The sequence below is a fragment of the Zeus faber genome, assembly GCF_960531495.2.
Source record: "Zeus faber genome assembly, chromosome: 11".
In the NCBI taxonomy this organism is placed as follows: domain Eukaryota; kingdom Metazoa; phylum Chordata; class Actinopteri; order Zeiformes; family Zeidae; genus Zeus; species Zeus faber.
In genome coordinates this window covers 17,937,929-17,964,001 of record NC_137205.1, presented here as the reverse complement: position 1 = coordinate 17,964,001, position 26,073 = coordinate 17,937,929, and the positions used below count along the sequence as shown (strand labels likewise).

General features: G+C 46.0%; 3 protein-coding genes across 3 annotated transcripts in view; all 3 read left to right on the top strand.

The window, feature by feature from the left end:
* Window positions 1-1,732, top strand: part of LOC307237153 (protein tweety homolog 2-like) — a gene marked incomplete at its 5' end in the record, with an annotated part of 31,517 nt that extends 29,785 nt beyond the window's left edge. The window contains one exon of the mRNA XM_080009804.1: window positions 783-1,732. Within this exon, the coding sequence (XP_079865930.1) occupies window positions 783-863 (81 nt within the window). The 3' untranslated portion in view covers window positions 864-1,732. The remainder of the gene's footprint in view (window positions 1-782) is intronic.
* Window positions 1,733-2,136: 404 nt separating this feature from the next.
* LOC307236621 (charged multivesicular body protein 6-like) lies at window positions 2,137-6,469 on the top strand. Its single transcript, XM_080009093.1, has 8 exons — window positions 2,137-2,316; window positions 2,558-2,667; window positions 3,256-3,343; window positions 3,715-3,801; window positions 4,305-4,370; window positions 4,870-4,950; window positions 5,568-5,643; window positions 6,196-6,469. The coding sequence occupies exons 1-8, from the start codon at window positions 2,251-2,253 to the stop codon at window positions 6,243-6,245; spliced, it is 624 nt and encodes a 207-aa protein (XP_079865219.1). The 5' UTR covers window positions 2,137-2,250; the 3' UTR covers window positions 6,246-6,469.
* Window positions 6,470-7,594: 1,125 nt separating this feature from the next.
* The window catches only part of LOC307237508 (BAR/IMD domain-containing adapter protein 2-like), a 50,643-nt gene continuing 32,164 nt past the window's right edge, over window positions 7,595-26,073 (top strand). Inside the window, exons 1-3 of the mRNA XM_080010230.1 lie at window positions 7,595-7,800; window positions 22,146-22,221; window positions 24,902-24,988. Coding sequence (XP_079866356.1) covers window positions 7,729-7,800; window positions 22,146-22,221; window positions 24,902-24,988 — 235 coding nt within the window. The 5' untranslated portion in view covers window positions 7,595-7,728. The remainder of the gene's footprint in view (window positions 7,801-22,145; window positions 22,222-24,901; window positions 24,989-26,073) is intronic.

The following is a 26,073-nucleotide window of genomic DNA, read 5'->3' as shown; positions in this document are numbered from 1 at the left end:
ACATTGTGAATAATCATAATATTAATGAAGATGCTGTAACTAATAACTACCTCATCTTAGCTACTTGAGCAAGTTATGTGGGTTTCTCTCCTTCAGTTTTTCATGGTAATTAAATTATTATGGTTAACAGACGGATACAGCATTCATGTACAGTACAGCCCCTAAATTCAGGCTGCAAAGTGGCTTATTTCTGTTCTGTCATTCTCCTGACAATTAATTTTCTCTAATGTCATTTCATTTTCTTTTGTTTTTGCTTTTCGCTTTTACTGACAGTCATTTAAAAACCGTAAGTTTTTTTTTTTTTGTTTTTTTGTTTTTTCCCCTGCACAGCTGAAATTTTATTTTGTTTTGATTCCTTTTTCTTGGTTGTGTTCACTTCATTGTCTTTCCGCTCCTTGATTTTTCGTCCTCTGCAATAAAGCTCACTAACCAGAATGTCCTAAAAACCAATGCTCATCACACCCTGTTATCTCCGCCATGTCATCTTTGACCTCCCCTAAGTGTCGCCCCCCGCCCCCCCCAATTTCTAACCGTAGACCTTCTAATAAATGATATATATTTAGTACCTTATCGAAGAGCAATAGTATGCAAGCAATATGTATACACACATATACATGTACTGTGTGTGTGTGTGTGTGTGTGTGTGTGTGTGTGTGTGTGTGTGTGTGTGTGTGTGTGTGTGTGTGTGTGTGTGTGTGTGTGTGTGTGTGTTAATGGTATCCTACATATATACAGTAAATGAACTAAACTGTTTTCCGATATGTGTTTCTCCCCCCACACAGTATTCCCCCAGCATGAGGACTACCTACCTATCTATGACTGATGCCCAGATCAGACATTTTGGAACAGACTTCCAGGTGTAGTCCGCTGGTTCTCTCGCAGGGATGCATTGTGGGGGACTTGACCGGATGCTCAACAAAGAGGACGGCCCCCGATGGAATGTTGTTTACAGATGCCAAAGCCTCAGTAGAAGTCCAAGGTCTGGGAGATAAGAGCGGGATCTGTATGACGACGGTCAAAGCCCTGCCTACCATCCCAAATTAAGGTCTTTGCAGGCTGATGATGATGATGAGGATTTTTTTTGTTCTTTTTTTTTTTTTTTTTGTTCCGGTCTTTATATACAGAGGTGTTGCTCTGATAAATGTAAGTGTTGGTTTTTGAGACGGATCAAGAAACTGGACTGATTCGAGACCAAAAAGATGTGGCCTGGCCTGGCCATGGCCTGCATGGATGAACTGTAAAGGGACCATGTACACGGTCGGTCCGATGTTGTGAAGCGGTGAACTGTGACCAATAAAATCCTGAGCCCTGCGGGAAATATTTATTAATCGGAAAAAAAAAACCACGGAGGCCTTTTTAATCATCCCAAACTTTACCAAACTTCACCTTTTCCAGGTATTTGATTTGATTTGATCTTTTGATTGATCCCCGTGGGGAAATGTAGGTGTTAGAGCAGCTCTGAAATCACAAGTATTTCTCTTACGTGCTGGACGGGTGACGTGTGTCTTGTTTCTCTACGGTTGTTTTACATCCTCCACTAGTTTGTTTTGGTGAAGGAAGCGTCGCCCTGAATTTATACAGTGTGCGCAGTTTACATGTTATTAAACTTGTTAAAGCCAGTGTTTTATTGTGTCTCTGCTTTCCTCGAGGAGATTTCCACCCTTATTAATTCAAATGACTGGATGGATGGAATGTGGATTACATTTTTACAATAATCACAGTTTTTGACTAATCTCAGTGGGATTTAATTGAACCATATAATGTATGTATAAAAATGTATAATTATAAGAGGAAAGAAGTACTTTATTAAAAGTTCTTATGTATTATGTTTATTGCTTTTGTTTTACATCTATTATTATATGAATTATTAATATGTGTTAATTGAGTATACTGTATACACTACGTTTACTAAACATACATACAACATAAAAATAAGTAACAAACAACTAGGAAAAGATACAGTGTATGATATAAATAATAATCATAACAACCATAATAACTTGGCTTTATTCCAGAGAATTTGGATTGGGGCGATGACCTCAGAACCTCAGACACCGTTGCCATGGTGATGCGTAACGGCGGAATAGAATTGTCCTCTTCCAGACGCCGTACTGAACGGAGGGAAGGGGCGCGGCCATGTTTACCTTTGCGCACGCAAACGCATCCCAGGCTGTGAAATATTGTTTTTGAAATAAATGTACAGCGACAAGTATGGTGCCGTTTGTTGAGGAAGGGGGATGTGGCTGAGTAATGGGAAACGTTTTTGGGAGAAAGAGTCGCCCTTCCCGAGTAACGGAGCAAGACAAAGCCATCCTGGTAAATTCTTATTTTGATGTGTACAGTAGCTAGTACTGTACTGAGTAGCGGGTAAGCTAACAGGATGACTAGTGCACCACGCTGCGTGGAACAGTGAATATATTTAAATCAAAATGCATTTAGCTCCCAACATGCGTTTTAATTTCTCGGTCTGAACCTAGGTAGGGTCGTGTTGGGACCGTTGGCATTCCTAATGCTGCAAAAACCGTGTTGTTTTGACGCCTTTTCGCCGTGTCTTTAGCAACTGAAGCAGCAGAGAGATAAGCTGAGGCAGTACCAGAAGAGGATCACTCTGCAGCTGGAGAAGGAGAGGCTCCTGGCCAAGCAGCTGCTGGAAGATGGGAGGAAAGAGTGAGTGCTGTGCAGCAAATACTATCTGTATATTATCTACTATCTGTGTATACATAATAGCCTATCCCATATGCATACGTCTGTTCCCTTTATTTCTACTTCGTACCATCACTCTGTATTACTTTTGAGTTATTTCATTTTATTCTATTCTATATTATTCTATTCACTTACTGCATTACGTTTTAGGAATCAGTTGGTTTCAGTTAGTTTAGTCAAGTAGAAATTAGGTAGCTGTTGTGTTCAGTCTCGACCATATTGTGCATGATCACCAGTTGCGTTGCATTGACATTTCACGGCATATACAGTATGTATGGAAGTATGTATATGTATGTGACGAATAAACCTCTTGAATCATGAAAACTACTATTCATCATTTAAACTGGTGCAGAACTGTTATTTCCAGTTATTTAATACTGTTAATATATGAAAAGCAAAAAAACCCCAAGAAACTTTCAAGAAACCTTTGTTGTTGTTGTTGTTGTTTGTTGGAAACCATTTCTTAAGCCGTATTAAGGCAAAATTAAGAAAGACACAGGGAAGTATTTCTCCTCTTTACATGTTTTTCTGTTGACATCTATGTTTCCGCAGTAAAGCAATGCTGCTGCTCAAGAAGAAACGCTACCAGGATCAGCTGTTAGATAAAACCGAAAAGCAGATTTCAAATCTGGAGCACATGGTAAGGTTCCTGCTGAGTTAAATAACATTTTTTTTGGTTGTACATCGCACCCTTAATATATGTACTTAGTTTTATTACCATATCTGCTTATAATGAAATAATGCAAAAATAACTCAATAATTCTAAGTAATCGAGTTCAAATTAAAAGACATAATGTAAGACGCCATTGATGTTTTGATTTCGGTATAGGTGGATAAAATTCCGCCCCACATGTATTTATTTGTGGTTTTTTTTCTTAGCTATTAATAGTTGTTAATTGTTTAACTGTGGTGTAGTTGAATAAGTAGATAGAGATTAAGAGTAGCACGCTTTGTTTAGCTCTATTCCTGAACTCACTCATCTTTAAAATACACGTGCATATGTACCACCAGGTTCAAGACATCGAGTTCATCCAAATTGAGATGAGGGTCATTGAGGGTCTCAAGGTCGGCAACGAGTGTCTGAAGAGTATGCACGAGGTGAGATGGAACAACTTTCCACTTTCCGTCGCTTTCCGTTTGGAAACGCGAGACGCTAATCGCTTAAGCCGCCAATGTACAACAGTATTACTTTTCTCCACGAACAACATTTACAAACACTGTGGACCGTTCAACTTTCTGGTGAAAAGCGCAACTTCCTTAACGTGATCCTTGTGTGAGCCTTGAGCGACACGGAGGACGTGTCTTTTTTTTTTTTTTTTTCTTGGTTTGTTTTTTTTGTTTTTGTTTTTTTCTAAGCTAGCACAGCCTGTGTACATTGTTTGAAGATTAAAGGATTACGAAGAAAATCCTCGACTACAGTGGCGTGACGGCAGCGTGTCCGGGAAGGCGGTGCCGAGATCTGGCTCGCAAAATGTTCATTTCTCAAACCAGCCGGGACAACACATATGCGGGGTGGGGGGGTTGGGGGTGGGGACCCTTTAATTGAATAAAATACTGCACATCTTTATTCTGAACACTCTCATCCTCACTTTTTCTTTCAGGTCATGTCCATAGAGGATGTGGAGAGAATTATGGATGAGACGCAGGAATCCATTGAATATCAGAGGGTAATCATCCTTTTATTGTATGTTGTGAATAGTAAACATTGCCAAAGTTATATCAGGGGAAAGTCCTTTCTGCCGTTAAATGCCACATCTTCTACATATTTTATGTTTTGGTTTGACTCCTCGCTTTCTTCGTAAATATTCTAAAGGTTGTACATCTTGAAAAAAAAAAAAAAAATGTCCGCATGCTTGTTTTGGCCTATGCCTCCTCTCACAAATGATCCGTTTCCTGTGGATGGAGCCTGAGGTTCCTCTATGTTAATTAGGGCCAGGTCTGAGTGGCCACATTTGTCATTACAATAAAATGCATTGAGAAATGTAACTTATCAAAAAAAAATGTTTTATCGTCGTCTTAACATGTACACCAAATCGTTATAGGTTAATATTCTGTATGTACATTTTATCAGCCTATCAGCCTCTCAGCCATTTTTTCTTTTTTTTTCGTCCACTGTGCACTCAATAATTACAATTAATGAACAGTGATAATTGTGTCGTCCTGCAGCAAATAGATGAGATTCTGGCAGGGTCGCTGACACAGGAAGATGAGGAGGCTGTTCTTGCTGAGCTGGAAGCCATCACTCAGGTGGGGGGGGGGGGCTTTTGGATTTTTTTTGGGGGGGGGGGGGACATACATGTAGAATCAAATCCATAATAATATATGACGACAAAAATTGCTTTCAGGTCAATATCGATCCGTAAACAATATTTTTTTCTCGATAATAAAATAGAAATATTCAGGCTTTGGTCCCGATTGGACTATGCTGCCTATGGTTAGCAGGGATGTTACAATAGGACTCACAGGACAAAAATATTATCAGAATATTTAAAATACTCAGGTAACAACATTTTGGCCTTTCATCACTATTGGAATTACTATATAAAATATGCATAGCAGGTGGTATTAACACGGTGGTATTAAAGGCAGCCAATTGTTAATTGGGGCATAAGAGCCTCATATACAGTACATATGGTTGATGGTAATTTCTTCTGGAGAGTCTGGTTAAACTAATTTTACACTCTCAACTAATTTCAACCAATCACTATTTTAGCCTCCGCTTAAGGACAAGCTGATTATTTTTAATTCATTTCAGTGTGTTTAAAGGGATTGGTGGGGAAATGGCTTAGATTTGTTGCCCAGCCAGATCCCTGGTTTAAAGTCAGTGTAAGCTGCCTCTGACCTCTGCCTCCTCTCGACACCAGGACCAGGTCCCAGAGCTCCCAGAGGTTCCCAGCGAGCCCCTGCCAGACGTCCCACAGGCAGCTCCAGTTGAGCCAGGTACGCGATTAGCAGGCTGGAATTTGATGCTTTCATGGACCTGAGCCCATTTTCTTTTTCCTAGTTTTTGTTTTCTTTCTTCATTTCTTATAATCATTGTTTTATTTTGTCACTGTTGTCTGACTATTGCCGAACTCTACGTTTGTGGGCCCCAGGGGGAGTAGCTGCTGCGAGATTAAAGGCTAATGGGGATCTTCATAAACCAATAAACGATTGAGTTAAAAAATAATTTCTGTGGCTTTCAATATCTAATTAATTTCCCAGGAAATTGTTTCTTTCAGCGTCAGCGGGACAAAAATACAACTATTTGTACAGTAGTTGTTCATTTGTAAACAAATTTTCTTTTTCAAAAGTATGTGAATTGTATGTATTATTTTCCATACACCAGGGACTAAAGTTTTGTTATTTTTTATTTAAGGCAGGCTGTTTTTGATTATTGTTTCCAATATTAAAAAATATATATATTGTTTTAGAGCTGTTTCTGTCCTAATTGTAATGATGTATAACTGAAACTGCTTGTTTTCCTTATTTCTTTTTTGTTGTTTTTTCCAGACAGGAAAAGGGCAAAGGACCATCCGGACAGAGAGATGCTGGCAGCCTAACAGACTGAATTTGATTTATATCCCTGTTCCCAGTGTTAATTAAGTGGTAGACACACTCACAATGTTGTGCGTACTCCCACGGTATTTTATCTTACAGGAAGAGTTGTTGGTAGACTATATCAAAATAGACAATATAATTGAGAAAAGTACCTTCTCTGTTGGTGTGTTTTTGGTATGCTGCGCCTCTTCACTGTATACTTTTTAAAATGAACCAAGTAAATAGGTCTGTTTCTCTGTGTGACTTCTTCTGGGAAATCATGGTCTCATAACAAATGTCCTTATTAGGACAAATAATGATAATTTGCTGTTTACACAGATTAAAGTCAGGTGTTGCTAATAAAGCGTTTCCATGTTGTTTAAAAACATGGCCCCATGTGACAATACGTAAAAACAATTACGTTCTCTCACTGTGTTTGCAGTTATAAAATTATCTTTATATATTTTTTTTTTATTTTGTTAAATGAGCAAAGATCTTTGTATCTTTTCCACGGATATTTTAATTCCTTGTGTTCCGTTACACAATGACCAGACGGGGGCGCTACACGACAGTTTAACTTTATTGTCAGACGTTTGCCCCGGTTTTCCCTCAATCCGGCAAGTGTAGTGATGGAGCGAATATTATTAAAAAAAAAAATTTTTAATGTGTCGCGGATATCCAGACGAGAACCTTCCTCTGCTCATAAATATCAGCTATACGCAGTTGGAAATGCAATGCCTTCATTTTATTCGATTGGATTAGTCGCAGCTCACACCAGAACAAATTGGCAACCACACCAAAGTAATACAAAAAATATATATACAGTGTATGGAATAAAGATCACCAATAAGATCATGGCCAATAAAAATGACTTTAGTTTTTTCCAGTGGCAGAACAAGGGAGATTGTGCGACTACTAAAGCCTTGGGCTGCGCCACCTCTTTCACATTCGATGAAATGAACAAGAAATAACGATTATTGATAATTCAATCACTCTATTTCTTCACAACTACGACATATCGGTAGAAATACACATTATTGCTGTGAAACCCGTATTAAGTTGAACCTCACCTTTTTTTTCTTTTAAGCGACTCCACCCTGAAACTAATATTTATCCATTTGTCAGTTTATATTATTCATCAGTCTCCAAGTCGTTGTTTTTTTTTGGGGGGGGGACGGCGGCCTCTGTGTTGAAACGTTCTAGCTCCATTCGCTCGGATGGAGGTGGAGAGGCGGTGATTCGGGGGTGGAGGAGGCACCTACTAAAGCGCCAAGCCTCCATCTGACTGGAAGCCTGCACACGGGAGCGGACGGAGCGCTCATTCCTCAGCGCGCTGCAGCCCAGACGCCTCCAGTCCTCCGGTGCGTGTGTTTCGAACGCGCACATTCCTCCGCTCGCGTCGCTCTCGTTTGCTGTCGAAAAGGAAAAAAAAAAACAAAAAAACCCACCCACCCTTTTGGATACCCACCTTTTTTGGGGGGTTTTCTTCTCCCGGAGCAACAGTTTATGGTCCTGGCCGAAGGTCTCAACATGTCTCGCACCGACGAGGTGAACCGCATCACGGAGAATGTCTACAAGGTAGGGTGCTCGCCTCGCCGATTAAAAAAAAAAAAAAAAAAAAGTTTGAATTAGGGATATGTTTCGTAATAGTTGTTTGGGATAATCAAACCGATATCACACAATGGAGGGAGGTCGTGGTTTTAAGACCCCCCCCCCCCGCATTTCCTCGTTCAAAAAAAAAAAAAAAGAAAAGAACCAAGGGAGGAGGGTTTATTATAGGGGTTATAATTAACTGGGAGAGACGCGCTGGTGGTTATTTACTCCTTATTTTACTTATGCAACGTCTAAACCACTGGGTTTGGTGGCTGAAAGTCGAACCTGTACAACTAAACTATGGCTTGAACATTATGGTATGCGACACCCTCCTCCCAGTCGCCACCGATTACTGATTAACCATTCACCTCTGAATGAATGTATCAAATGCTTTTTAATCTGTTTATTTTTTATTTTATTTGTTTTTAAAGAAAAAGCAGGGCGTAACCTGCCCATGAACCATTCTACAGCCAAATAACCCCCCCCCCCTCTAGTGTGAACACTTTAAAATGAACTCACTGCAGTGGAGTTTGTGTTTGCAGGCTTGGGGACTCAGGGAGGGATGGCTTTGTGTTGCAACAGGTTGGCCGACTGCAAACATTTGCCTTTTAGGGATTTCAACATCCAGACCTGTTCTTCGAAAAGTAACCACAGGGCTTCCTTGATTTGTATTCCTCCCCCCCCCCCCCCTGCTGAGTCCGGATTCTAATTCTATCCCCAGGAAGTGTTTGATGATTGCTCAAGTCAAACTCAGAATTGAAAATGATGTCAAATCGGCGTGTAGTTTGTTGACATTGGTTTTTATATGCGGGGTGGGATAAAGAGATATCAGATAATCTAGGAAGAGCGACAAAGGGCATCATCCTGTCCTTGCATTGCATTGGAATGAGTCACTTTCAGTTACTGAATTCTGCTGAATGCCTTTGCTTTAAATTGCTTTTTGACATGTTCACGTGTGCGGACAGGACACCAACCAACGCCCACTGATACTGATGCAAACAATACTCGCACAGTAGAGGTTGCCACACCTATGTCCTCCATTGGTTTCTCCCCTTTCTTTCCATAGGTATTTAATATACAAAACGATGAAGCGTCTTCTCTCGTTACATCATTGTACAATCACTGATCCTGTACCCTAAGGTCCTGCCCAAGCCCCCCAAAACAAGGCCAGAAAGCCCAAGAATAGGGCAAGGGGAGTTGCTCAGTTTTCGCCGGGGGAATAGACATTTTTTTCCCGAAAGCAGGTCAGATAAAGAAAGACCTGTCAGAGGGGCTGACTGACTGGTGCTTCTTTTAGAGCCAACATGGGAAGTGAACTTTTCATTAGCTCTGACGTTTTTTTTTTTCTACTAAATTCTTCACGTAGCCTGCCGTGCATCGGTCGAAATCCCCCTTCAAGCCTCATTGGTGTTATTGTTTATATCATACCTGCCAGTGCTAGCCACTGGATCTGGATCGCGAAAACCCCCCCGGACGGGAACGGTTCTTCTCAGCCGAGCGCAAGCCCGGCGGTGGGCTTCTGTCTCGGGGGGGGGGGGGGTTAAACGGCTCCGTCAGACCCCTGACACATCCACCCAGCCGTGGGCAGTGGAGTAAAGAGACGCCCGGCCCAACACCAGGGAACTGACGCACTGGCAATAGTAAATAGGGTTGTGGCGTTTTGGAACTCCCCAAGCTGCTGTCGTCAAGCCAGCATAGATCTTTATTTAGAATCTTTTAAATCAGTGGTTTCTTCCATGAACAGAAATGGATATTGGCGAACGTCTCTCCAAAAAAAAAAAAACGCACGGAGGAAAAAGGTCCAGCTATTCTACGTATCGCCGGCTACTTTGTTTGGCGGGGGGGGATCAGTTACATTTGAATTGAAAGGCAAAAAGTTAAATCCTTTATAATTAAAACAGTGACTTACTGTGTTGTATTTTAGGGTCGTAAAAGTTTGTACTATGGGGGCGAAATAACAAAATGGGTACAATTAGAGTTGGTGACTGTCGGCTTTAATTTCAGGGTATTTTCAGCAAATTAACTACAATACAGTCCTTGCAGCCTTTTAAAAAAAATTTTTTTTTTATAGTACCTTGTGTAGCTAGATCAATTATACTTTAGCGTGTGTGTGTGTGTGTGTGTGTGTGTGTGTGACTTCTGGGAGGAAGAGGAGGCCATGTAGTCGCATATTGTGTCCTCACAGCTGATCGGTAAGATGATTGGAAGGATGCTGAGTTAACGCAGGGCAAAAGGGGGGCGGGCAGGGCAGCTGTTCTCCAGTGACTCATGACAGTGTGAGTGTGTGCATGCTATGTGTGTTAAACAGGGCACAGGTTGTTGACACAGTGAGGGCGTGACTTGACAATCCCTTTTGTGAGCACTGTTGATTCGTGTTCGTTGATTGTTCGTCAAACGCCAACGGCGCTCCTGAGCGTTGAGGTGAACAGCAAGGGTGAAGCCCCCGCCATCCAAGCCGCCACTCCACACCGTCCAGTGACTCACTCCAGCGCTCATCGCATCGAAGCGCCGTCCCAGACGCGGAGGCCGGGCGTGCTGCACCCTCATGGCTTAGCCGCGTGTGTTATAGGTCCTAGACCCTTCTCACGCTCGCGTTTTCTTTCTGAAAGACGGTAAATGTCGTCATCTGTTTTCGAAAATGACTGTGAAGATACCGAGAGCGGAGCCCTAACCACAGACTGTAGGAAAAAGTGGACGTCGTGTTTGCGACCTCGCCCTTTGGCTTCTGACGAGACTATTTGAAGCCTCGAGTTTGGGTTTATGCTTGCCACCGTCTTGGCGGGAGAGAGCGGGAGAACCGGAGCTTTCTAAATTTGGGCCGCAGGGGCGACGGTGTTGGTGTTCTGAGGCGGGGCGAGTGTAACCGCCAGACAGTCGGCGGAGGGAAGGAACGCGCCCGCCTTGTTTGTGCGCAAACAAGAGACTTAAAAGTGAAGGCGACTACGCTCCAAAATATAACTCCCTTTAAGCTTCAGATTCTTCGTTGGAGAGTGATCATTTAGTGTCTTGGCTTCGTATTTCTTGCGATAAGTTTCTTCTTTTTCCGTTGACTTCCATTCGGTCAGAGGTTTTCTGGATCCACCATCGAGCGGCCGTTGGCCGCACTACGCATTGTCTTCAACACTAGGCCTTAAAGTTTGCCGTTTGGCCCCTACCCGCCTGGTTTCTGACTGAACGAGATGGCACTGGAGCTCGACAGTCCCCAGGTCAAGTTTACGCAGATGATGGCTGGCTCAAATCCAGAACTTCCATCAGACCTGGGGCGGAATCCGACATTTCTCGGGAGGCAGATTTTGCGTTCTTTCCTCTGTTGACACCCTTCAGACCATACGCAAGTGACGACCTAACTCGGATCGAATGCCGGCGGACCTCTCTCCAGGCTCGCCCGCGGCGGTCGTGTTTGCGTGTCAGTGGAAAGTGCCCCAGTCATTCCCCCACCAGCTGTCCGTGTCACCGGGCGGCGACCTCGGCAGCCTGGCCGCTGCAGGGCGTCTGGGCGAGGGAGTCCATACAGTCAAGCCTCTTACATTCAGACGGGGGAAGCCTCCGCACAACCCCGGGGGAGGGGGAGGCGAGGGGGGAATTTATCAATGGGAGGGAAGGGGTGGAGGCGGGGTTTATTTTTATTTTTTGCCGAGGCGCCTCAGATTTCTCCTTCCCCGCGATCCGACAGGCGCGTCGACAGACTTCCAATTGTATAGGTGCCGGGGCTGAGATGCTCGACGTCGAAGATCAAGCGATCGGCCCACGCACACACACAACACAATGCTCCGCAAACACCTCCGGTGGAACGTCAGAGCGCTACCTTCCCAGAGGCCTGGAACCTTGCGGGGAACGCACGTTGTCAGTCGTCTTACGTGTTCCAGTGACTCAGGTGTGTTAGCGCGAGGGTTGGGTGTTCTCGCCCTACTCTCTCTCGCTCTCTCTCTCTGCATTTCGAACGCACCCTGGCAGGTAAAAGCGGAGAAGGGTGTTGCCCTATCTGTTCCGGGCCTCGGAACAACAACCCGGTTACCATGCCGCGCCGCTCCCAGATAGTCAACATGGCTTTGGGGGGGGGGGGGGGAGAAACCTAAAAAAGCAGCTGCTATTATCTTCAAATGGCTGTTTATGGAGAAAATAAAATGAGTGGCTTGAGTCGGGGGTTTCCTCCCGACCAGACTGACGCGCCGGCGGCGGTTTGAAGAGCCTTATCGTGTCCCAAGTCCCGCACGAACCAGCCCGGGTTTGAAAACGGCGGTGCGACATGCGGACCGTTTCCCCCGATCCCGTGTTTGTAGTGACATTTCGCTGGCGGTCGGCACGCTCGGTGATTCACGTTAAGAGGACTACGCTTTCGCTTCAAGCAGCTCGCGCAGGAGATCTGAACAGGTGGTCTCTTAGCAACGACGCCGTATAAACCCCTTTTTGTGTTTTCCTTTTTTCCCATCATTGTGCTGAGAGAGACGTGCTGTAGAAATGAGGCCCGGTTTGGGGATCGGAATGGAGCGTGCAGCCTCTCCCTGACAGTTTGTTTATGTTAGTTTAAGTAAGACAATTGGGCAAATGGAAACAATCTCATGGTAATTGATGTGAAAGGCTCCGTAAAAGCTCTTTAACCGCTCTCTTGTAAACCGGCACTCCTACTTACCGGCAGAGTGTGTATATAAAGCCACATTTTATGCTCGCGGTCGAGCGTTGGGAACTATCCTGCAGATAGTGCCGAGAGCCGAACGGCGACCTCCATCGATCATCGCATTAACTCTTCTCCGGTAATTTATCACGTCCAGAAGAACCTGCTTATAAAATACTCATACACAGCAACTTCACGGAGGCCGGGGGTCTCGAAAAGAGGGTGTTGTGCGCTGCGGGAGACCTCATCACATGCATCCCCTCTGGAGCCGCAGATTCTTTCACGGCGCCTTTTGACTGCGATGCAGAGAGAAGACTGAGCTCCACACACCCACCTTCCCTCGGCGTCCGTGGGCGGATGGTGCACAGACATTCTCTTTTCTTCTACTCTGGACCTGTTTTATTTTTTTTATTTCCAAGCGTAAGATTGGAGATGCGGCATGGGCATGAAGTAATGGTGAAATCTCAGCTCCATCGCTTGTATACAGGAGGCAGCCGTACGGCCATCGCTGACCTGGGCCACTGATGGAGTCGACATACTGTAGTGGGGCTTTTAACAATTTTCGATCAAATACAAAAAATAAAAATTAAAACTGTCGCGGTGACGCTCTTCTTTGCGTTATTGGGAGCGTTAACATGCATGTTTGTGGGGGTGGCAGCGAGAGAAGGAACTGCGGAGCAAAAGAAAGAGGAAGGCTTTCCACATCCTTGTTGAAATTGTCCCTAATTACAGTGGCGAAGCTCAGGCTGTAATTACACAGAGAGATGGAGAAATGCTAAGTGATGGCAAGAAGGGAGCGGAGAGCGACCGGCCGCGGCAGCAGATGCCGACCTCACGTCCTCGGGGTCAGTGGGCAGAGACGAGTTAACGTAGCGATCGGTCGCGGGTTCCGTCCTCGCGGCAGCCGCGGCGAACTGCGAGCATGAGCCACGCTGCCACACGGAGTCCCTGCCATCCTCCCAGGGCCCGGATCGGTCATGGGGGTTGTAGCTCAGATGGGGGAAATCGGACACGCACACCTACGCGGACCGTAACGCTTCTGGCGACGTGGCGTCCCCCGGGTCGGTTGAACTTGGTGTAGACCGAGGTGAGAGTGGTACCGACTTTACCGACACCTCACCGCTGCCCTTTACGACCGGGGCTCCTTCAAGCGTCCGTCTTCAGTCTCCAATGAGTGAATGTTCCAATGAAGTAAAACCTGTTTGCTGCGCCCGGGAATGATGGTGGACCAAATGCACCGATCGCATGATGTCATCTTTAAATATTGAATTGGATGTTAAGAATGAGAACAAATGAGGAAGGAGTTGTTTTTGATTGCCATTAGATCTGAAGGTTGTGCAATGTGTATTATTATTATTATTATTATTATTCATATACTCAAATTGAAGCATCAAATATACGTGGCTAATAAATTGGTTGTTTATTCTAAATTGACACTAAAATACCTCCGACTGAACGGCAGCACAATGCTGCTCATTTTGCCCGCTCCATTGAGGTAAATAATACTGTTACATGAATTAGATGACATTACACGTGTTAATCCCTTCTCGGTTCAATCTCTGGGATTAAATCAAGCGGCAGCGGTCTGCAGAGGGGGCAGAGTTTATATATTTGAAATTCACCTTTCCGGGATCTCGCAAATCGTAAATGAACCGCGAGGATGTTCCCGTGGATTGGTCAAGCCGCTACACGGTCGGAAAATTAATCACCAACGCACCACTCCAAACTGATCGGCGGGGGGAGGGGGGGGGTGTTGGTCGCCATGGTAACTGCAGCCTGTACTACGCCGAGGGAGCCTGGCCTTGGGGGCGGTAGTCGCAGGGCCTCCGGATGACGGCGACGTAAACAAACAAACCCATCGTTTCCATTGGTCATGTGCCGGGCAAATAATTATTTGCTCGTTTGCTGCGCCGGCGATAAACATTCTGACGAACGCGAGGGGAAACTAATTTGCTGTCCGGGATAAAATGATGATCTGCTTTTCCGCCCCCCCCCCCCCTCCTGAGCCACTAATCACTGATGGAGGATTGTGAGACCAAACTAAGTTACCGAATCTGTTGCCGAGCCGAGTGTTTGTGATGGAATCTGCCAAGCATGTGATTGCAGCCCTGCCCTTTGGCATCTCATTGGCAAAAGTGTGTGTGTGTGTGTGTGTGTGTGTGTGTGTGTGTGTGTGTGTGTGTGTGTGTGTGTGTGTGTGTGTGTGTGTGTGTGTGTGTGTGTGTGTGTGTGTGTGTGCGCATATGTGCCCTAATGTTGCCGGTTTACTTCTCTTGAGGAATCTGTTGAGTCGCAGGCCTTTTAATTGGACCCCGTGCCTCTGCGGGGGTCAGGCTAAGAGTTCAGGCTGTTTTCCGGGACCGGTCGACAGGACCATTAGAGGCCCAACACAACAAAGCCAATTTCCGTTACACATGGTTGACGAATGATATCCCTTGGTGGTGTTCACTCGCCTCCATGAACAAAAACACCTGCGACATGTTTCAGACGCCGCGGACAATTTCATTTGCGTGCCCCATGTCATGTTTTCAATAGAATTTTTAATTGACAACTAGTATGAACAGGGAGCGGCCCTGGGTGATTGATTTACTTGTTTACCCATTTAAGTCAGTTGTGATTGTTATGTCATCAATGTATTTCACCACACATCAGTGGATTTTCGCAGTCATTTCAGATCCATGCTTCCTAGGTTTGGGTGATATCCAAAATGTTATATTGTCATAAATATATCATAAATAAATATATTTTTATGTGTGAATGGAACACGGCCCTCCGTGCGCCCAGATCGCCGTGGCCCCGTCTCTAAATAAAACAAATAACAACAGTGTGGGGACGGGGCACGGAGGAACAGGGCACGACTCGTAGACTTATTTTCTGCGCATATAACGCATTCCATAAGGAGACGTAAAATAAAATAACCTACATCAAAAATAAAAACGCACTGTTTCGGCGGCGGGCTCCCCGTCGTTGCGCTGTTGGAGCTGCAACTTAGTCACCGTCCACGCCACCACGTCCGAATCCTCCACCTGCTTCCTCGCTGTCAAATCCCACCGCTGCCCGCATACTTCCACACACTGTGTGTATATATATATGTATATAAAAATATTGCATATGGTGGCAATATCGCAATATTAGATATTATCGAATATTGGCCCAAGTCTAGCAATTGCGTCCTTGTGTGTTTAAAAATGGTCTCGCACAGGCCGAGCCCTCTGGTGCCCTTCGCTGTGTTGCAGTCTGAACGTGTTCCCTGACATCGTACCTCTGCATGGACTCTGGCAGCTCACGACTTTCTCCTCTCCTGCTTTGCTCAGACACAGTGAATCACAGGGATCAGAATTTGGGATGTGTCTTACAGCACTATTGTCATGGACGATCATGCACCATGGAGGGTTTTAATTCAAGCGAATGACTACCCCCCCGCTGGGTATATTAGATTGCTGAATTATTATCATTGGTGAATTTAGCTGAGTCGTTGATGAGATGAGATGAGAATCTGCCGACTCGGGTCCTCTTGTCGCGTGGCTGTCCGGTTGCCGTGACTCCGCCCTTGCCGCGGCTGCGGTCGCGTCCGTCCTCATCGGCGTCTCTTCAAATTGCTCTGACGCAGGACACCAAATCCCTTCCTGCTCGCTTATTGTAAGGTTGCTCTGCGGAACAGTGTGATGGAGCTGGACGCCCGGGGCGAAGTGTGTGTGTGTGTGTGTGTGTGTGTGTGTGTGTGTGTGTGTGTGTGTGTGTGTGTGTGTGTGTGTGTGTGTGTGTGTGTGTGTGTGTGTGTGTGTGTGTGTGTGTGTGTGTGTGTGTGGTGACGACGACGACAAAACTTTCAACATGTGGAGAGAATGAATCACATCCTTGATTAACCCTACGCAACCTCTCCCTGTGACCTTTTTCAAATCGTTGAGGCGATCAACATTTGTGGGAGGAATCACTACAACTGAGACGTGACACATGCTGAAAGCTACAATGGAGGTCAGAGGTCGGGCGGTTAGGCATTTTTCAACCGATGAGCATCGAGGCGAGCGATGGAGCAGCCATTGCTGTGGCGCTTCCATTTTGCTCGAATAGCCACCGTTTTTGGGAATATCCAAGACCTTGATCGTCTTTCACAGTCCTCAATTTCCCACTCGTCCGTCACCGATGCAAAGTGACGATCGGTGTCCCGCGGACGGTTAGTCTGGGACAAATTCCATGTATTTGTTGCTGTCTATACAGCTCTAAAAATAAATAAATAAATAAAATCTGATCCGATTCTGGCCACGTGAAACTTTAACCCCAGCCTGAAGGTGGCCTGTGATTCCTCAGCCGCAGAAATCACGATTCACATTCTTCCCACAACCCCCACAGCTCTATTCCTAAATATTGACGCGACGGAAAGATGTGGACTTGTTTTGTCCTGTGTTTTTTTTTTTTTGTTGTGTTTTTTTTTTTTCTAGCGGCGTCAATAATCATCAGAGATACAACATTTCGCATTTAAGGTCGGGGCCGGACGGCAGGCGGCCGCGACTCCCCCCGGAAAGCCCTCGGCATTGGCTGATAGAATTGGGAACAAAGGGCGCCTGTGCTCTCGCCCGGCTCGTGCTCCGTCCTCTGTCTTTACATTCCTTCCTTGATTAAATCAACGGGGTCTCGGCTCCGGCCGACGCACGGAGCGGCCGAAACCCGGGCATGGCATCGGTTCCTTGGGCCGCGGCGCTGGTGTGAATCCTGCGTGTTACTCAGAGGAAGGGCGACTTAAAGGAGGAGGAGGCGGCGGCGGAGAAGTGGGGGGAGGGGGGGACGGGTGATGGTGACATGCTAATTTCTGATCATTTGTAATTCCCTCTGGCCCTAATCACTCGGTGTTACTCAGCTGAACCTAATCCCTGAGAGAGGGAGGAGGAGTCGCGGCGTCTCGTTCTAGTTCCGGGAGGCGAGGAAGAACCGGCGGAAAGACGAGTGAACGCCCCCCCCCAAAAGACAAAACCCCATCGTTGGTCTCCAATTTGCGGACCCCTGTTCTGTTTTTTTTTTTTTTTTTAATTAATTTTTTATTTTTATTTTAATAAAATTAATTTATTTGTATTCACCTGGAAGCGCCCAGGTGAAATTCATTTCACCTGGGCGCACGGTTTTGTTCTTTATCTTTTCCGTTCTTCCTCTCCCCCCCCCCGTGGTTCTCCGCCTTGCTCCTCCCTCGGCTGCCTGGGATGGAGAGGGAAAAAAAATTAAATCGATCGACTTATTCAATTTGTTTGGCGGGAGTCATTTCCTCTGACCCGCCGATTGTCTCCTCCATTTTGGACAGGGGTTGGGGAGGGAGGGGGGGGGTAATTAATTTATTTCAGCTCGGCTCTAGGCGGCCGCCGAGACGGATAACCTACTCTCCGGAGGGGAAAAAAGACTCGCTCCACTCCAGCCCCGACTTCCATGATAGACTTTTTTTTTTGGGGGGGGTGTCCGTGTAATTGAAAGATGATGTGGGGGGGCGGGGAGTCATTTAGTAGAGAATGGGGATTCCCACGACCACTTCCCTGTCTCCTGTCCCGCTCCCTGCTGAAGGAGGAGAACTTGATAATTAGTTATTCCTCTTTCATTTGCTCTTTCTCTCTTTTCGTCTTTTTCCCCTCCTCCTCCTCCCCCTCTTCTGACACGGCTTCAAGTGCCTCTTGGCCCCGTTTTTCCAATTAGCTGCCACAGCCAGGGTAAAAAACAAAACAAAACAAACAAAAAAAACGGCAGAACAAATGAACTTGGATGGCAAATTTAGCAACCATAAGGAGAGACATGGGGGAGAAACGATTTTTATTTTTTATTTTTTTTTGTTACATGCCACATAGAAAGCGTTGTAATCTGTGTTATGTAATAGTTGCTGATCACCACAGTGCTTAGGTGCTTTACTTTCCTACAGTAGCAGTGTGGCGTATACAGTATATCACACTATACAGTAATGTTATATATTACATTTATAACAGTATATTTTCCATCGATCACAGATTGTGTTCTACCGCCTTTCTCTATGAAGTGGCAGTAGGTGACTGTGTGTTTGCCTTTGTGCCGTGACGATGCCGTAATGATGCCGTCCACGGCTGGAATTTCTTATGTAATCCTCCCACCGCTTCCCAACCCCACTATCCGCTCGTGGTCGTACGTAGGCCTTTATGAATTTGAATTGATGTGTGTTTGTGTATGCTGAGCGTGAGTTTTACAGGCGTGTGTTCATTATATGTGTAATTAGTATAATTAGTCCAGTATAATTTTTTTTTAATGTATTGTATAATTAGTCCCGGTTCCTTTCAGTGACCTGAACCTTGTGTATTAGAAGCGGACGAAGACAAAAGAGATGTGGGAATCAATGTTTCCTTAGCGGGTCTCTGGGGAATCTGCAGGTCTTAATCTTTCCTGAGACACAGAGACAGGGTTACCTTTTGTGTGTGTGTGTGTGTGTGTGTGTGTGTGTGTGTGTGTGTGTGTGTGTGTGTGTGTGTGTGTGTGTGTGTGTGTGTGTGTGTGTGTGTGTGTGTGTGTGTGTGTGTGTGTGTGTGTGTGTGTGTGTGTGTGTGTGTGTGTGTGTCTAAAGACATCCCTGCTGAAATTTCACTTATTTAATTACGTAACAAATTCTGCACAATTGGCTGGTGAAGTGAGTGAATATAAACAGTGGAACCGAGCTATAACTCGACACAGCGTTACGGTTCCGGGAGGAGCTTTCAAATTAACTAGCTTGATGATGCACCTGTGAAATCCAAACAGTTTATTGCGTTGTTTTATGTCATTGTTTATAGAGCCCGACTGATATCCGTCCTTATTCAACTTTCTTTTTTTTTTTTTTTTTTTTTTTTTTAACAACACATCAGGATCAGCAGTTATGCAGCCGATGTGTCCAGATTTTATAGTATAATAAACAAAACAAAAAATTTATTTATCCTGTTCTTGTCTGTTTTATACTACTTTTAAGTTACTCACCAAAATAAGCACAGAAGTCCGACTAGGCATTATAAATCCATCCGTGTTCAGACTCGCGCACACGGCTTTCCAAGCAGGAAGCGATGCTGCGTTCATGGAGAAACCCGACGATTGGTTTCACTGGAACTCTGAATTTTTTTATTTTTTTTATTTAATTTAGTATCAACTTTTATATATAATTTTTTATCTATAAAAAAAAACCATTAGTTTATTTTTTTGATTATAAGTTAAACGTTCTCTAATATAGAACATTTGATAAGATATAGGGTTTTCAAATTGATTTGAAAATTCTGCACTTTTTGAAAAAATTATCAGTCAAAACATCGGTTTGGGCAAGGACCCTCCCAAAATCGGGATCGACACCGGACCCGAAAATCTGGCATGCGTTGCCCTCTAATTGTCTGTCTCAGATGAGCTGTTAATCCGCCGGAGCACTGCGCTTGTGTGAGCCCATTTTAAGGCTAAGAAAGGCTAACTGTGGCGTGGGCGGAATAAAGCGACTTTTCATCCACCTCTTCGCCAGCTATGGGTGTGGAGCAGATCTGAGCTCGGTGAAACACGACCTGTGAGCTTTTACTCACTTCTTCGTACACCTCCGTTGTTAAAGCCAACAGTGATATCGACCCTCCTGCGTTCGGGAAGCCTTTTTTTTTTTCTTGACGAATAGCAAAAGGATTAAATCCTATGGCGCTACAGGAGGAGGAGACTATTCTTTCAAAACTCTTCTGTGTTGTCATCGCCATAGTTTCCAGCCATGGCACAATTTCAGCTTCGTCACGCAGCAGGCTAGTCCAGCTTTGTACTAGACAATACATATTCCCACGTCCCAGCCCAGTGTGTGTGTGTGTGTGTATGAACTTTTACCTGTGAAGCTGCGTGTACGGTCATGTACACTATAAAGGAGGCCCGGTGGCGAGGGAGCCCGCTGCACCCATTGTAGTCCTAGTCAAAGTGTGAGTGTAGGATCCGTGTGGATGACTCATTGCCGTCCATACCAGTAGGTGGGCAGGGCTGCACTCAAAGCCTCGAGAGCAAAACACTCAATCAAGTCCTCTTGACTGGATGCATCGTTTTAGGGGGCGACCCCCGAAACATGGTGGGTGCGCACGCCCCAAGCGGTCAGTCTTTCCTCACGCCACATATCTCGACTGTCATTTAAACGAGGACGGGATGGAAGAAAAGCGGCGAGTGACAAGAGGAAGGATGATGGGGTGGATAATATGCGGTTTATTAAAAAAAAAAAAGGAAAAAGAAATGCTTCTGAGACGGTGTGTTGACGCTGGTGGCACCGCGGTGTGTTATTCTCCCACACCGGCTACAGGCTCGGGGGCTATTATTAAGTGTTCTCCTGCAGTATTGACGGCGGGTGTTGGGTTTGCTGCTGCAGCAGTGTTGTGGTTGTCTCCCTCTCCGCTGGCTCTTCCTGACTGCCGACTGGGGACCCGCTAATTGGAGGAAGCCCTCGAGGAGGACCGAGGTGATGGGGAGGCGGGGAGTGTGAAGGAAGAATACCACGATGAGGGGCGTGACGGGGCGTCATTCGTCTTGCCCGCAATTAAACCCTTTTGCTGGCGACCTGGGATCTCCACGGCTCTCTCCGCGAGGCGGTCCGGTTACTGGTCCCCCAGTGAGCCGTAGGAAGCGAAGTTGACCGGGGCGCAGAATTCATGATTTAATTTCATGATTTAATTACGATTACACGTCTCTCTATACAAGTTACGCCCAATGCTGTTTTCTAGAGATGGCATGGATCTGATACCTAGTATCTGTATTGGGATGATACAGCTACAAATTCTGGGGGAGGGGGAAGCAATATAACCAAATCTAGGCGGAAATATCACCGAACAACTGTGGCTGCATAACGTAAAGAGAAGTAACGCAGGACTTGGCTACTAACGGTCGCAGCCGTAGCGTTACCATGACAACAACCATAAGCTGGCCATTCGGCATCGCACGTGTGTGTGTGGGAGTTGCCACAATGTCAGCTGTGTGCAACACTTCACACCAAGGATGGAGAAAAATCAAAACAACAGAGTGCAATTATCTGTGAAGTAAGTGTGTCAAGGGGCAGAGGCAGTAATGTGACTGATCCATCCAGGCCACGGCTGCTAAGAAGAAAAAGGAAAATAGTTGAGATTCGAGAATGGGGAGAAACGATATCTGATTGTATTGGTGTTGGATTTCAGTAAACGTGTCCCGAATGTGGTATCGTGTCGTCTCAACTGTTTTTTTTGTTTTTTGTTTTTTTTGGTTTTGGTTTTTTTTTCTCTCCCCTTTATACACAGCCCTGTCTCTGAGAATGCCTCAGTTATGCGTCTAATCGCTGCCTACTGTAAGTTATCTCTCTACTGCTGCAGGCCTCAGCAGGCCTCTCCTCCTGCCTCCCACCTCAGACACCTGGCTCCCATCGATGCTCTCCCAACTGGCCGTGGGTAGAGGAATGGTTACGCTATTGATCCCCTGAAGCGTACAGTACAAGACCTCAGTGGAGCGCTGTTATCTTAGCTTCCCGCGGCTATGTCCCTTAAAGGTTTTCTGTGGAAAAATGGAATGGTTACGTATGACTAGGGAGGGATGGATATGTGTATTTCCCCAGGAAGGAGCGTGGACGGAGCTGTAGTGTATGTGTGATCTTTTTCTGCCCGTGTGATGACTTGGTATGAGAATTACATTTTCTGCTGTGTCCTTGAGCCCCGCTAAAGACAAATTACATGTCCGTCTCTAACTCTCTCACTTTCTTTTTTTTTTTTTTTTTTTTTTTTTTTTTTAGACCATCATGGAGCAATTCAACCCCTGCTTACGGAATTTTGTTGCCATGGGGAAGAGCTACGAGAAGGCACTTGCCAGTAAGTTCTCTTTTCACTATCATCTATGTTTTTTTTTTTTTTTGTTTTGTTTTTTATTTGTCCTTGTTTCACTGCAGGTTCAGGCAGATGGCCAATCCACCGTGCTGTTTCTCTCTCCTGTTCTCTCAGGATGTGCGATTCTTTCTCTTTCTTGCCTATTGAAAGCAAAGGATAATATTTATCTACTCGCCGACCATGCCCGGTCTTATCATCTGGTACGCAGCCTCTGGCATGGCCTGTATAGAAGAGATATGTCGGGGAGGCAGCGAGAAGCCAAAAGAACAATAAATCGGACGCAGAAACGAATGCAGTATGCTTTGATGGGGTGATAGATAACTCAGGCAATATGTCGAATAGACCATTGGAGGCGCGTGTGCACGTGTGGTTTTTGTCAGAGGGGGAACGTGTGCGCGTGCGACCCAATTTGGGTTCATGTTTAGGATAAAGGAAACAAACTACAAGAAAGTAAGGGTTTCGCCATGCTGAAGGCTCAGCTCTCTCTTCATCAGGTTTTTTTGTTTTTTTTTTCAGATTATACATCCTTACAACAATTATAGTCGCCCTACGCAATGGGATTTTGTCCTATTATGCACTTAATTTGTCCAGCAAATATCAGAGGTTCTACCCGCTAAGCCTTTGCCTCTACTGTATCCCCCCTCCCCCCACCTGAACAGTAACTAATCCTGGACATTGAGAATAGTAAGACTGTCTGGTCAGGACTTACTTAGTTACTAAACACCCACTCTGCAAGATAGGCTCCACCCAAAACAGACTAATAAGCTCTGTTCGGGGGCGGGGGGGGGCGGGATGAAGGAACGCACTGGGTCGCTGAAACGATTACCAATGTGAGGCCTGATGGGTGGGCGCACCGGAGGCGGACGATTTGCATTGATTTCCATTTCCAAAAAGTAGGCGCACGAGTGGTTTCCGCCGCGCGCAAAGTGCAGCTCAGACCTTGTCGTTCAGGTCGGCGAGAGGAGAACAATGGCAAAGGAAATGACCCCCCCCCCCCCCCCCCCCCCCGCCCAAATTTAAAAGATGCACACTTCCTTTTGTCCGACGGCACGGGGGCGAGCGATGAGTCCGTAGCACTGAGATGAGCCCTCTACAGATTGTCTGTCTGCTCTGCAATCACAGCTCTGATAATCCTCTCAGTCGGTCTCTGTCAGCCCCTTGCCACACGTTTCATTAGCAGTTAGTAGATAACCATATAGATCCAGCTTATCTGCTCAGCCGCCCCTTCCAACTGTGCATAAATGCGCGCGCACACTTAACCGCACACATCGCCGTTTTGTGTGTGTTTGTGTGTGTGTGTGTGTGTGTGTGTGTGTGAGTGAGTGTGAAGAGTAAGAGAGATGCATGGTGGGAATGTGCAGACCCCACATGCATAAGAGAGAGTAAGAGAGTGCCTGTAGTATGCAAATTAACTTTTTTGAACTGTTTAGATCCAACACACACACACACACACACACACACACACACACACGCTGACAGTCTCCCACCAAGGTGGACGGGAGGCTTGTTTAGCATAATGAACAGAAATAAGCTGTGGTGCTACAAAGACTCAACTCTCAGGTGTTTCCCAGCAGGAGGGAGGGTGGATGTAGAAAGCATTTTTCTGCTGTTGAGTCAGCTGTAATTGGGGTTACCATTAGCATATGTCCCTCCGTCTCGGAGCGAGCTCGGAGACGAGCCGCCTGGGAGACTCGCTGTACTGCCAGGCGTGTGTCTGCCTACTACAATTAGCTTGTTCCCGCCAGGCTATTGTTGTAAATGAGCATCTCACCTGGCAGCTGTCTTCAGGCGCAGGGCGCGTCTGTCACCAGGATTGGGGTGAATGTCGTCTCCAAAAGACGCTGACACCATCCACTGGAGACAGGCCCGCCTGATTGGCAGCAAACAGTGGAAGTAGCCTCTGCCCGGTGTGACCTTTTGCTCGCCCGAACAGCTGTGAATGGACTCATCGTGGCCAATAAGTACTGATTTTGGGCAAGTGGGAATGCTGGAATCCTGTTGATCCTGTTGAAAGGTAGAACTTGAGAAGAGGTGACGTTATTGATTGAATTGATCTTAAAGAGTGGTCAGTCCTGGAAGGTGTGTGTGTGTGTGTGTGTGTGTGTGTGTGTGTGTGTGTGTGTGTGTGTGTGTGTGTGTGTGTGTGTGTGTGTGTGTGTGTGTGTGTGTGTGTGTGTGTGTGTGTGTGTGTGTGTGTGTGTGTGTGTTTCTGAGCCCGTGGCCCCTTTGGGTTGCGTTAAGCATGTCAGTGCAACGAGCGCGTTCGCATTTCAGATTGTTTGAAGTTATACAAATGTCCTCCATATTTGGTTACATAGTACACCCCGCCCTCAAAATATAGTGTGTCAGCGAGCAGAACAATGCCCGTGGGCAAGTAAGGAACTTGTATCCCGCTGCTTCATAAAAGTCTTCATCAGAGCACTGATATTCAGCAGGTCACCCCGTTTAAAGGACTTCTACACCGGCTTCAATATCTGGCCATCGATGGTTGTCGTTTGATTAATGTGTATTCGGGGAAAATCGAGAAGTACAATTAAAAGTTTGCCCCTTCGCGAGGATGCGGTGACTTGCTATTATGTGGTTGCCTACACAACCTGTAACCCAACCCGAAAGGATGACTTGCACTCCCCCGCGCCCTTTGTCATTGCTCTCCGTTCTCTTTCAGATGTGACATTTGCAGCCAAAGGCTACTTTGATGCTCTCGTCAGAATGGGCGAATTGGCCAGCGAGAGCCAAGGATCCAAGGACCTGGGTAAGCCACCGATCGAGCGGCCGTTCTGCCGGCGCTCCTCTCTGTCCCTCTCACCGTCTTCACTCAGCGTTCTTCCCATTCCGCCGTCACGTGAGAGAGACATGGCCTCGTTTTCTTTTTTTTTCGGCTACGGCGCTCGCTCACGCGACGGACCGACCGATATCGGCATTCTGCGGCATGTTTAATAAGGAGGTGATAAAAGCTGCAGTGGGTGGATTTGGATGCATTTAAATTGGAGGCATGTTTATCCTATTGTGCATTCCGATGATTAATTGAAGTCCTAGGTTTGGGCTGTTGGTTTTAGAAGATGACTTTTACTTATGCGCACGCACGCCGCCTCCGCCTGCCCAGAAATGCCGCCAAAGTGACGTTTCGAAGGCGGCTGTGCGATAGGTGCAGCGCCGCCCGCTCTTCGGCACAAGAATGAGGCGAAACGTTATTTATTAACGACGGCAGGGATGTGATTCGCGGTAAAAGATGGCTTTCAGCCGAGCTAAAGATTTGATTTCAGTAGAGCCGTCTCACGTGACTTCCGGCTTTTTTTTTTTTTCCTCCCTCCAATTTGATTCCGTTCATGTTTAATCACATTTGAAGTGTTGCTGCGCTGGCTCTTTTTTTTATTTATTTTTTTATGTCGCGCTTGTGTCTGCATGGGAATGCCAACCCCTTGCACCGTGCACTTGCGGTTCTACATAATGTTTTTGTTTTCTTTTCTTTTTTGCATGCGTGCCAATTCAATTCATAAAGATCGAAAGGTCACTCGGGGAGCAGAGACCTGGCCACGCTCAGATAGTTGCTGTGGTGACCGCTGCGCTGTTACGGAGCTGTGTTTGCCGTTGTTCGCCCCGTGGGAAATTAGCCTGCTGTTTGAAGAGGTTTTTTCTCCGGTGCCGATTGTGCCGGGGCCCGCTTGAATTGAGCTGCTGGTTTGGAGTGGGGCTCTGTTTGCGGTGGCGTGATCCAGTTTGGGCTTCCCTCTGCCCAGCCAACAGGGACCGACATGAAAGTGCTGTTCCGATGTTTTATTCAACATACAGCCTTCCCCGCTCTCGCAGCCCCGTCAAGCCTTCGCACTGATTCCGGAG

Bases quoted from the DNA above. Each gene is read 5' to 3' on its own strand.
- LOC307236621 (XM_080009093.1), top strand. From the start codon at position 2,251: ATGGGAAACGTTTTTGGGAGAAAGAGTCGCCCTTCCCGAGTAACGGAG. The intron at 3,802-4,304 runs GTGAGATGGAAC...TTTTTCTTTCAG, and splicing joins GTCTGAAGAGTATGCACGAG to GTCATGTCCATAGAGGATGT. The intron at 5,644-6,195 runs GTACGCGATTAG...TGTTTTTTCCAG, and splicing joins GGCAGCTCCAGTTGAGCCAG to ACAGGAAAAGGGCAAAGGAC.